We start from the raw sequence: 12493 nt of genomic DNA, 5'->3' as shown, positions 1-12493 counted from the left end.
GCAGCTCGACGATGCTTAACTTCTCAAATCGGACGGGATGAGGTGCATTCATCGTGATATGGCCGTAGCCATTCGTTTAGGGTTAAGCATAGTTACGGACCTTAAACTATGTAACTTAGAACAACACAAACGCTACCAAGTTCTTCATACTCGAACCGTCGTGTAATGATTTACCACATGAGTTTTTAAGGACTTTCACAAAAAGATGGATTTACCACGCATCAATTTTTATTCACTACTTTCTTTTCTTTCTTGAGGATGATGATGAAGAAGAAGCTGGAGAGGTTTTTCTTTTTTGACTCGATGGAGCTCTTTCAATTTCATATTTGAATCCAAAATGCAAGAATCCTCCCACACCATTGGCCAACAAGTTGGTTCTAAAGTTAACCAATTTGGGATCATTAAACCCATACTCTATGGTTTCGTAATGTTGTGGAAGGTCACTTGTAAATTTATCATCTGCTACTGGCAAAATCTTGTCAACGGCTTGCATAAAGTAAGTCTCAATTGCTGTTGCATAATTGGAAACAATATAATTATATCCATCCCGTGAATAAATCTTATTCTTATCGATCACACTGGTCTTGCCATCCCAACAACCCACTCTTCCCTTATTCTTCGAAAAGAATTCGACTTTGAACTGACTTTCGAAATTGGAATTTGCAGAAGGATTCTTCTTATTAATCTCATGGTCAATGGTTCTGAGTGATTCGATAAAACGTTCGACATCTTCAACACATACATCGACACTTTCATGGTCGAGAATGTCTTGTATGTGTTCAAGCTCACTAATGTCGTGTTTGTAAATGGCCTTTCTTCTCTCTTGGATGAATTTTTTGATCACTTGGGTCATTTGCTCTTCGTCAAGAGCATTAATTTCATTGTAGATAATGGATTCAGCACTTCTCAAATATCGAATAAGAGTCCACTCGTTCGAAACATACTCTTTCAATGGGTAACTCACATATTCATAAACTCTCTTCAATTGTTGTCTAACCACATGGATCATTGGAAATTTCATATAATTTGCCAAGTGAAACATGGCATTCATGAGAGAGCCTTCAGAGTACAAACCATTCTCAACATGGACTCTCAAAATTCTCACCTGATGGTGAGGCTTGTCGTAATTTTTGACAGAGTCAATGATCATACATTCAAGTTGAACTGGTGCTACAATAATGACTAAGGACTCTGAGGAATATTGTTCCCAAATGTTACTCAACGCAAAGTGTGAAACAATTCCATCCAGAGAGATGAAAAAGACTGGAGCCACTCTTGTTTTTTGATTGTGATCAAGCAACACTTTGGAAGGTTTCAAATTCTTGAATGTCTCGAATTCATCTTGCTGAACGTTACTAATATCCACTTGAAGGTTTTTCTTGAGAGAGATTTGAATCACTGAAGAAACCACAGGCAAACCATTGGTTACATTACGAATAGTAACCGCTGACTTGTCTCTTCTATACTGATACCTATTCTTGACAACGCTGTCCGAGTAGGTGACAATCCTGTCAGAAACCATGGCATTGACATTCACATAATTATTAACCTTTGGCAACTTGAGAACGTTTGAACTGATGAGATCTCGTTTCACGGCGCAGAAGTTGTTATTGAACTTTTCTTCATAATGGGTGTGTCTAGTATTAATAAACGAGAAAAAGAGGTCTTTTAACTCTTCCTTAATCTCTGACGCAAGAACAATATGATCTGGATGATTCAAGTCAAACAGAGGAAGGACTGCATCTGAAAATCTGTTCACATCTGTTGTTTGGTTGCCTGTAGATTCTACATTTAAATACTTCCTGGCAATTGCCTTAATATATTCTTCCAAGAGGCGTAAGTGAGTGATGATCAGTTTTGTACGTTTTTCATTGCCGTCAATATCAACTTTTGAAACTAAAAATTCATCTTTGAGCAATTTTCCTATGGCTCTCTTTGGACTTTGATTCTTTTTCGCCTTCTGTTTAAAACCCTTGACAATGTTGTTCACAACTTGGTGACACTCATTCATAATTTCATCAACTTCGTCTTTCTTGTTCATGGTCGTTTGGTATTTTGTTTTGGCCATGATTCTTGGAATGCAGATTAAAGCCAATTCTCTAATATTCTGTGTCAATCTGTTCATGTAAATGAGTCGATCTTTCTTTAACATCAATTTGAAACATTGTTTGGTATATTCGAATTCCTGTTTGACATTTTTAGAGTTCATGTTTGGAATTGGAAAAGTCATGAACTGTTCCACCAAAAACTCGAGCACATTCTTCTTGGATTCCACAAAGTGAATTTGGCCATTCACTGGTTTCTCATGAGTCCCTCTTGGAAGATCATCAAACTTGTAATCAAAGAAATCAGAGAGATAGTTCTTGAAAGTTCTATTAATTGGTTCCTTTGTTTTTGCTGATAGACATTCTAAAAATTCATTGGTTGCATTCTTTTCAGAGATGGATCGTCCTCCATAGCAATAACAGAAAGTTTTTGGATTTCTTTGAATGTCTGGATCTGAGAAGATTTTCCCCATCAACTCAAAGTAATCCGTTGGAAGTTCTGCTCGTAAGCCGTTTGGAAAGATCAAGATACGATCGGCGAGTGTTCCTGCCTCAATGGCCAATCTCTCAAATAGCTTGCTATGGGCACCACTGTTGAGACCAGGAGCGTCAATCAACTCAAAGTTCCAGTCTTTCATAATTGGAATTGGTGCAGTAACTTTGATCATCTTGACACGATACATGTCATTGTCGGTCATTGCTTTCAGTTTGTTGCTCATCTCTTTGACTAGCTTGTCCAAACTTGGAAAAGTCTTTGTTTCAGCAACAACAACACCAGCACAGGAGAGGCCAACAACAGGATCCACATGCATGACTCGACAACGTTGTTCAAATTCATCGTCATTGCACAAGACCGTTTCCATCGAAAAAGAGTCTCCATGACGCAATTGAAACAACACTGTCGTCACATGCTCCAAGCCAGAAGCACTTGGAAGAATGTCAAGTCCTACCAAACGGTTGATGAAAGTACTCTTTCCCATACCAGCATTGCCAACAAAGGTAACAATGGTTGGTCTTGGTTTGAGCTGCTCTTTGCTGATGAGATCTTGCATGGAGGCTACAGCTTGTAAAACATTCACATGGCAAGTTTTTTGATTCACATCTTCGAGAGTTTGTTTCAAGGAAACAATTTCTTGAACGTTCTTGACTTGTTGATCAAAGAGAGTGTTGATGGCTTGATCAAGCTCGTTCACTTGTTTCTTTGTGGTTTCAACGTGATGAGAGAGTGTCATGGTGTGAGATGATTGGTGATGATTATTATGATTTACAAAGTTGTTGTTGTTGTTGTTGTTTTTTTTTTGAATTGGTTTCGGTACACCCCTTGCAAAAGCGACTCTTTATCGTTTCAGAGGGAAGAACGTGCAATTTGACAAAAATTTTTGCAAAATGGATACAAACGAGGTTTGCAAGTGTAACATTCGAACTCGAGTTCCAATGTATCATGGTCGAAGGAAACGTCTATCAAAAAATTATGAAACAGCTAGAATGGAGGTACAATGTTGATATATTATATGACCTATCTATACAAAGCAACAGTGAAGCTGCTTTTAATTGTGTTGATGAATGGACAGCCCAACCAACAAGCTCGATTATTGCTCATAAATTATTCATCGACACTTTTGTTCGATACCACAAATCGAGCTCGTTCTTTCAATATTCGAACCTTTTCTTCATGGCTGAATTGGTTTCTTGTCAACTGCTTGTTCTCACTACCATCCGTTATTGTGAATTCCTCTCCCTCGTCCCAACATTCTGCAATCGCATCAAAATTTCCCAATAAGAGCCAAATCAATAATTGCGCTTCCACACAATTTTTAAAGACACTTCCCAATCGATACAATTCCTTATTCTTTTCATAATGAGAATGAGCATCTTTCCAATGAATTTGACGATAATTGAAATGATGAATCACGTGGTAATCTTCTCCCCATACGTTGTCAGTACTATTCACAATGGTTATGGAATTAACATGAGGATTGGTGGGATCTTTTGGATCCACAAACGCATGCCAAATGAATGCATTTGTTCCAACAAAGTAAATGGCTTCGATTTGTGGCATGATCATAAACCAATAAGTGAATGAAAATCCCATCCAATACCAACACGTGGCAGTCCAAAAATAGTAATAGACGAAACCAATGACAAGATGGAATACTTTTCGATAATCTTGTCGTTTCATGAAATAGATCATTGGTGTGAGATTATTCCAAAACAATGCAAATCGAGTCATGTAAATGAGAATACTGAGCCATAGAGTTCGATCCAAATCCATCGTTGTGTGAACATCCTCCAATGAATTGTGATGCACATGATGAATCTTGTTGTGTGAAATGAAATACGATCCAGGAATGTGACCATTGAAAATTCCCAGAAACCATTGTCCAATGTTGTGATTGAACAGTGATGCGATGGGAATGTATGAAAATAATTGTTCTTTGGTCCATTTCTGCTGAGAAGAGTGATTGTCCCGTGATGAGGAATTGGATAAAGCAGGTTTGTTGCTCGATGAAATACTCTCTTGATCAACACATGAAGAATCATCATCTCGAGTAAAGTTTTTGAAAAAACCACCTTTGGGACAGTGACCTTCTTTGTGTAAAAACACATGCAAATGAGTCAATAATCGAAAGGAAGGACCAATTCGACACCAATGATACAGAACCACTGTGGTCCAATCCAATCCATAATGATAGCTTGTCAAGTGGTCATCGACGTTGTGAGTGAGGCATGTGGATGACAAGAGTCATTTCGTGAAAAACATGAAACCTACCATCGATAAGCTGCGGCAATAAAGATCAACGGATACCAAATACATGTGGCCACTACGAATATAAAGTAGCCAAAATCTCTTGGATCTCTCAAAAAGTGTTTCGTTACATATGCATCCAGTTGATGATACATGGACATGATACGATTGTGTATCTTGTTGCATGTTGGACTCGACACACAACAGTAGCTCCATGCTATATCTACACACCAATAGGAGAGGAAAGAAATACCGAGAATGAACAAGCTTGGAAGACTTTGAATGGCCAATACAAGACCAACAGCAGCAACCAAGTATGAATTTCCATGTGGATATGAAAAGGTGGCCATGGCCATGGCTAATGTGTGTGTTTGTTTTCTTTAAAGAGAATAATTTAATACAGGCTGTTTTAACAATGATAAACTTCAAGTGGGAATTTCATCGTATAACGTGGTTCTAATGAACCTGGTTTGTTCTACTGTGACTCGGGTTAGTAGTACCATGTACTCGTAGGCTTTCCACGATTGAATTAGAATTTAAATCAAGCAGAATTTCATTGGTTATATTTGATAACGTTGAGAACCCACACAATCCATGTGATGGAAACAGTCATGTTCTAAACTCAAAGCGTAAGGCCGACTTGACGGGATTCTAAATCAGTCCTTGTACTGCTGGGCGAAATGGAAGTGACCGTGGTTCCTATCTTTCCTGATTCAGTGACCACTGACGGCTATCGATCAAAAGTTTAATGACAGTTCACGGAAGCAGAAACATTCATGATCTATGTTAGCCCACTACAGAAACTCGTTGCTGTGGTGGAAATTTCATCACCCCTTATCTTTGTTTAAGGCTGTTTTTTTCGAAAAGTGTTTTTTCATGATTTACAGGTGGAAAATTGAAAACGGTTAAAAACCTCGTTACAAAAAAAATGGTTTGGAAACAAAAGGTGATTTCCATCACAGCTCCAAAACGAGGCTTTCATCTTGTAACAGAAAAAGTACTCTCGCATATTCAATCGGAATTATCGAATATAAAAATTGGATTGTGTAATCTTTTCATTCAACATACTTCGGCTTCATTGACTGTTAATGAAAATTATGATCCATCTGTTCGGCATGATCTAGAGGAATCATTTAATCGATTGGTAAGCTTATTGGAGATGTAAAATTCACCCGAACGAGAGATGAAAATTTACTTTCGATTCTCTGATGTATATAAATTTACGAAATTTCTAATTTTTCTCATTATTGAAAATCATTTACTAATAATAATTTTCGCATGATGTTATGCAATGGCTCCTGAAAATCAACCCTATTATCAACACACATTGGAAGGAAGCGATGATATGCCTGCTCATTTGAAAACAGTGCTCATAGGTCCATCCATTACGATACCAATAACCAATGGAAAATTATCACTAGGAACATGGCAAGGGATTTATTTATGTGAACACCGAAATGAGCCTACTGCAAGAAAAATTGTTGTTACCATTCAAGGCGAATAAGATTGCCTGTGTTTGGTTGTATTAGTAACAAATTAATTTATTTACACAAGTAAGCTTAATAGTTCAATTCAAATTGGTTTACATAATACTTTTGAACGAATTCTTTTGGATTATCCCCGAGAACAGAGTGTCCAGCATTGTCAATTTCAATCAATGTACATAAATGCAACGAAGAATTCGAGAGAACTTGATACAATTTTTCTAATTGCTCTCTTGTTGTGACCTGACTTTGAGCTCCTTTTACAATGCAAATACTTAATGGAATACTTGCTTGTGCTGTGTAAATTCTCAAATTTTCCCAAAGCTCTTGTCTCATATTTACCTGTGGATTCTCGTCTGCAATTCTGTCGATGCTAAACGTTGGATCATATTTCCATGTCCACTTTCGGGTGATTTGATTTTGTTTTAACGAATATTGCAATCTCTTTCTAAGATTTTCAACACTTCTTCGGGGATTATATTTTTGTGCCCAATTAAGAAACTCTTCAAACGTATCAAATTCAAGCGTTGCTTGTACTTGTTGCGTCACATGAGAGGTTCCTGTTGCGTTCTTGTTCGAATTTTCTTCAGCCTGTTTCACAGGTATTTGATCTGGTGAAATATCTATCAAGGATAAGTTGTGGAGTTTGTTAGAAAATTTTACATAAAATTCATCATTGGGAGATGTATAAAGAGATGTTAAAAACGTATTCATCAAAATAATTCCTCCCAAACTCATTCCAATAAATGATATTTTGAACTCGTCCTTGGAAAGATCCATCTTTTCAAAATACTTGGAGACGAATTGTTTCAAGTCGCTCACAAATCCTTTCATCACATATTGGTTTGGGGTGTGTTGAGTATCACCGTGACCTCTCAAATCCATTGCAATAAATCGTATATTGAAGGGTGTTTTCAAATTTTGGAATGACTCTTTACATTCTTCTACAAAGTCGTCAAATGTATGACATGTTTGAAAGGATCCATGCAACATGAATATATAATGATCATAAATCTTTTCATGATTTAATTTCAAACTCGATGACTCTCCGTAACATGAATTCCATTCAATATAATGTACTTGAAGCGGAGAAGAATCGATTGAATTTTCAATCATCATGACATGATCCGTCGGTTCATTCACACTCTCGGTTGGTTCATGAATGGACATTTTTTTTCTTATCAGTTCCTACTAACGGAAATCTTCATCAACGTTGATTACAGAAATATTGTGGTCAAGTGTACGATGATCATCACGATTGCAATCATTATCATGTCGTGATTTTCCTTTTTGCTCACGCCATGATTTTTCAGTAACGGTAACGGAGGCTCACCCATCGCAGCTCTCAAATATTGTTCAATCCAGCTCCTATAAGGTAAAATATTCGTATAGACACTCCTCTTTGTTCTATTCCCACACATATTGGCCAATCCAAAGCTAGTAACTCCAATCAATATAGGTGTCATCCTTCTACTTCTGTTGCTACTCTGAACATTTTTTTCACTTGAATAGGCAATTAAGGGACCTCCTGAATCTCCCTTACTGTTGTGTTTCCGTTGAAAAGTACACAGCAATGGAAACAACGAAAGAATTACATTGTTTGGTTGTTCATATGTCATTGGAATTTCACTTACCATGAAGAAATACCGTTGCCGTCACCAACACAAAATTGATGATGAGGCTCCCGAATGGTGAGTCCACTCCGATTACAGAATTCACTTCTTGTTACGTTGACTTGGGCTTTTCTAAGTTGATAATTCCTTCGGAACGATCCATTAATACGACCATAGCCAACAATTTCAAGTATATTGGCATTCCAGTGTGAAATGTTTGAAGCTGATATTTGTTGATCTTGCCAGTCTTGATCCATTTCAATAACGTTCACTTTTGAATTTGCTGAGGATGTCAAATCCAGTGGTTCTTTCAAAAACAACAGAGCTAAATCATTGGTCATTTTCGTGACAGAGAATGAGGGATGCACTTGCATTCTCTCAATTTCCGCTTCCATACATGGAGACGGTGATGTGTTTTGTTTTCCCTTCTTGAGTAAAGTCGAAATAGAATCATGAGAAGATGATTGTGATGGAGGCGCCAAAGACGGTTCTCCATTCGATTCAGGAAAAGAAATTGGTGGGATGATTGGTATTTGAGGTGGAACTGGTGGTTGTATGGAAATTGGTGGAGACGTAGGTGGTTCCTGAGGAGGAGAAGTCGATGGAGAATCGTCCAAACATTTTCGTAAATCATCTTGTCCAAACACTGCTCGAATTCTACTAAGATCCAACGGTGTTTCCAAATCATCGTAAAAACAGCAATGAGCTGCAGTGAGAATGACTCGAGAGTTGAGAAGCGAACCGCCACAGAAATGACGACCCTGACTTTGTAATGAAACCATAAAGGGATAGTTTTGAATGGACGCTAATTCACCACCCATGATGAGCGAGGAGCATGAAATGAAATTCATTTCTGTTTTCAACGAGCACATCAGCAACATCAAGGTAGTTACCGAAAATATCAAGATTATGGTATCATTCTCTCTCTGTCTGGCACGAGTGGTGAGGTGATGCATTTTATTGTGTGTGAGTTGAGTGTGTATATCAGTGAATTAAAGATGATACGCGTTGGGTGTTGGAAGATATATCCCAATTAATGGAAAAGGTAAATGACTAAAATTGTGTTCAGATTAGGAACAACCCATAAATGTATAATTTCCATTGCAATGGATATGTACTTGTTTTATTTTACATTGTTCTTGTAGAATCCATTGAGTTCTTCTTGTATTCGCTCCCTATCCATGTCCATTTGTTGAAGTAACACTTGCATACGTTGAATTTCATGCTTCAAATTCTTTTCACGTTGCCTCAGACGAGTTTGGGTTTCGCTTTCATGAAGTAACAACTGTTCTTTTTCTTCCAATCGTTTCCTTAGAATATGTATTTCGTGATCCATTTCTATCATCCTCTTTTCTGTTTCTGCACTTTGATTTCTTTTCACTTGTTCGTTAGCGAGGGCCTTAGCCAATTGTTCCTTCGTGAGTTGAAGTTCCGATAACTGTTTCTTGTAGTGTTCATTTTCTGTCTGCAACACACCCACTTGTCTTCTCATGGTTGTGTTCAGATCTTGCAGGTCAATCGTCACGTGTTGAGCTGTTGAGAGTTTTTTCAATAGCATTTCCTTCTCTCGATCAAGCTCTACAAGTGAAACAGTCTTTGAGTGCAACTGGCTTGAGAGTTGATCGATTTGTTGCTGAGCGTTTTTCAATTGGATCAAGAATTTTTGATTTTCATCGTCTAGTTTTTTTGATCTATTTGACAGGTGAGCCATTTCATTGTTTTTAAGATCTAATTTCGTTCTTGCGTCTCCTAACTCTCTAGATAATTCTTCGAATTTATCTTTGATCATTAGATGCTCCTTATTGAGAGACTTGTAATTGAATAAAATGTCTTCGAGTTCATGGTCTTTGGCTTTCAAACGGTGTTCCATATTTACAAATTCTGACGTCACCTCCTCCAATTTCAGTCGTAGTTTATCTCTTTCCTCGATTGCCTTATTTAACTGTCCATGAAGATATTGGTTCTCTCCCGTAATTTGTTTAATATCTTCACCTGCGTGAACAATCTCTTTCGATTTAAATTCAAAATCCGTTTTGATCCTATTATATTCTTTCTGAAGGAGTTCTGTTTGTTCCTTCATATTTGTGACAGCTCTCTCTTTTTCTTTGAGCTGTTGTAATTGTTGTTGAACAGTTAGATCCAATTGGTTAGATTTTGCTTTGTATTCTGCTAGCTCGTTAGTAACATCAGACAACTTCTTTTGGAGAGATGAAATAAGCTCATCCTTTTCATCAAGTTCCATACTTAACGAATCTTTGTTCGAGTCCATATCTTTGATAATACTTCTAAGTTTACCAATATGTTCTTCATGTTGAGATATTGTCTTCTCAAGGTTTGCAATTTTCAGTCGTTGTTCCTGCTCCAAAGAGGTGGCCTCGTTGGTTCTTCCGTTTAATTTTTGAACTTCTTGTTGCAAAGAGTCGATGGTGCTGCTTAAATTCTTTGCCAATATTTTCAACTTGGAAATGTCTCCTTCCTTTTGAGCTATCATTTGTTGAGATTGTGTGAGTTGGTCTTTAAGGGATTGTACTGCTTCATCGTTATGTCGCGTATGCTTGCTTATATCCACAAAGGTTCTCTTAGTTTCTCCTAGATCTTGAAGCAATGCGTTCCTTTCTGAGGTTAATTGATTGATTTGATTCCGCAGATCCTTGTTCTCCTTTTCCAGTTTCATGAGCTTCTCGTTTTCAAGCCTAATGTCATGAGCTGTCTCTAGTTGTGACCTTAAAAATTCAATTTGTTCCGTTAAGTTTTCAATTGTATTCATACCCGACTCGTATTCTCTTTCTGATTTGATAACGTCAACAGTCCTTCCTCCTCGTTCGTTGACCAGTTTTGATAACCTATCTATTTCTCTCAGAAGTCTATCGTTTTCCTGTGTTAGGGTATTCACTTTTGTTTCTTGTAATTGTTTTAAAGCTTGGTTGAGTTTATCGTTTTCCCTTCGCAACTGCTCATTCTGTGTTTCAGTAATCTTCATTAGATCAAACATTTGAGATTTTAATCCATTCGTTTGGAATTGAGGCATCTCAACTTGTTTGAGATATTCCGAGAATTTACTCTCCATTCGTTCTCGTCGATAGGCGGAATCTGTTTCTTTGTTTGAAGTTCCCGAATGAGAATACCATACATTTGTTTTAGCTAAATAGTTCTCCAATCGTTCTTTCAAATCATCACAAGTTTGTTCAATTTCCATATTCCGAGCCTCTACTTGTTGTTTAGCAAACAATATGTTTTGATTTTGTTGTTGAAGATTTCGAATTTGTTCCATGAGCTGTTGAGATTGGCTTCTGTAGGTCTCTTCTCGTTTAATCATCATTTGATGGAGCTCATTGTTTTCCCTCATGAGCCTCTTCTTCTCTTCAATCATGAGCTTGTATTCGTCCATTGCTGCAGATCTGTTGTTTTGATGTATTTTTTTGTTAGTGAATGCAGAGTCTTTCCCGCCAACTTTTAGTACAAACTAAACAATTGGCGGGTTGTGCTCGTTCCTTCCAGCCGACAATTCTTTCTTTACAAGATGGATTCAGATCTCTGTTGGTTTTAAAGCTGCATGCTTGTTCACGCTGACCTCATCAAAAAAAATGAAAGACACTTCACCTCCAATTCTTCCTCTTCAAGTTGTTCGTAATGGCACGCCTTCTCGGAAGGATCAACTCTCCGAAGAAGAAGAAGTAAATCTTCAACTTTATGGATGTCAATTAATTCAGGATGCTGGAATTTTATTGGAATTACCACAGACCACGATATCTAACGGTCAGATTATATTTCATCGGTTTTATATGAAGAAATCCATGAAAGAATTTTGTGTGAGACATGTAGCTATGGCTAGTCTTTTTATTAGTTGCAAAATTCAAGAAACTCATCGCTCCTTGTTTCATTATCTTCAAGTTTTCATTGATTTAATTTATCCCGAACTCTACTATATATCACCAGAGATTGTGGATTTGTTAAAATCACACTTGATTAGAACTGAAAGATATATTCTGGTTGAATTAGGATTTACATTCTATAACATTGAACTTCCTCATCAGTATATTTTGTTTGTCATGCACATTTTGGAAGGTCATGAAGATTTAACTCAAACTGCTTGGAATTATTGTAACGATGCATTGAGATCTTCTGTTTTGAGTCTCTCTACAAAACCACAAGTGATTGCATGCGGAGCTGTTTTCATGAGTGCAAAAGATCACACAAGAGCACTTCCCGAAAATCCACCTTGGTGGCAACTATTTAACACCACTCGTGAAGACTTGGAATTTGTTGAAACACATTTAAAAGAAATGTATTCAAGGCCAAAAGCTAGCTACAAGGATGTACTGAGAGAAAATTCTCCATCTCGCGTTGGGCTTGCTGACATTGAGAGTCAAATTGATAATAACAAAAAACTGAAAATAACAGAAGAAGCAAGAGAATCAAAAAGAAGAGGATATGAAGATCAAGGAATTCGCAATTATTACAATGCTGGGTCAAGCAGCGGATACAGCAGTAGCAGTAGTAGTAGCTATTCTGGACAAAGACCTCCACCCTCAAGCTCTAGAGGAGGGCATCGATACCAAAAACATGTCAGTGACCATAAGAGAAGATAAATAGCTTGTATTTGAA

The 12493-nt window shown here is 37.4% G+C and overlaps 6 protein-coding genes across 6 annotated transcripts; 1 reads left to right on the top strand and 5 right to left on the bottom strand.

The window, feature by feature from the left end:
• Window positions 1-235: 235 nt before the first annotated feature.
• C9374_003664 (uncharacterized protein) lies at window positions 236-3277 on the bottom strand (the record flags this gene model as incomplete). Its single annotated transcript, XM_044693217.1, has 1 exon — window positions 236-3277. The coding sequence occupies one exon, from the start codon at window positions 3275-3277 to the stop codon at window positions 236-238; it is 3042 nt and encodes a 1013-aa protein (XP_044555794.1).
• A 371-nt stretch (window positions 3278-3648) lies between these two features.
• C9374_003663 (uncharacterized protein) lies at window positions 3649-5147 on the bottom strand (the record flags this gene model as incomplete). Its single annotated transcript, XM_044693216.1, has 2 exons — window positions 3649-4738; window positions 4816-5147. The coding sequence occupies 2 exons, from the start codon at window positions 5145-5147 to the stop codon at window positions 3649-3651; spliced, it is 1422 nt and encodes a 473-aa protein (XP_044555793.1).
• A 1203-nt stretch (window positions 5148-6350) lies between these two features.
• Window positions 6351-7445, bottom strand: C9374_003662 (uncharacterized protein; the record flags this gene model as incomplete). The annotated part of the gene is made up of 1 exon (XM_044693215.1): window positions 6351-7445. The coding sequence occupies one exon, from the start codon at window positions 7443-7445 to the stop codon at window positions 6351-6353; it is 1095 nt and encodes a 364-aa protein (XP_044555792.1).
• Window positions 7446-7492: 47 nt separating this feature from the next.
• On the bottom strand, window positions 7493-8844 carry C9374_003661 (uncharacterized protein; the record flags this gene model as incomplete). The annotated part of the gene is made up of 2 exons (XM_044693214.1): window positions 7493-7817; window positions 7910-8844. 2 exons carry the CDS (start codon window positions 8842-8844, stop codon window positions 7493-7495), a joined length of 1260 nt encoding a protein of 419 aa, XP_044555791.1.
• Window positions 8845-9011: 167 nt separating this feature from the next.
• Window positions 9012-11276, bottom strand: C9374_003660 (uncharacterized protein; the record flags this gene model as incomplete). Its single annotated transcript, XM_044693213.1, has 1 exon — window positions 9012-11276. One exon carries the CDS (start codon window positions 11274-11276, stop codon window positions 9012-9014), a length of 2265 nt encoding a protein of 754 aa, XP_044555790.1.
• Window positions 11277-11472: 196 nt separating this feature from the next.
• Window positions 11473-12477, top strand: C9374_003659 (uncharacterized protein; the record flags this gene model as incomplete). Its single annotated transcript, XM_044693211.1, has 1 exon — window positions 11473-12477. One exon carries the CDS (start codon window positions 11473-11475, stop codon window positions 12475-12477), a length of 1005 nt encoding a protein of 334 aa, XP_044555789.1.
• Between the last annotated feature and the right edge of the window lie 16 nt (window positions 12478-12493).

The sequence above is a fragment of the Naegleria lovaniensis genome (assembly GCF_003324165.1).
Source record: "Naegleria lovaniensis strain ATCC 30569 chromosome Unknown tig001, whole genome shotgun sequence".
In the NCBI taxonomy this organism is placed as follows: Eukaryota; Heterolobosea; class Eutetramitea; order Acrasida; family Naegleriidae; genus Naegleria; species Naegleria lovaniensis.
Note: the sequence above shows the minus strand (reverse complement) of the source record. Positions and strands in the feature narration are given on the sequence as shown.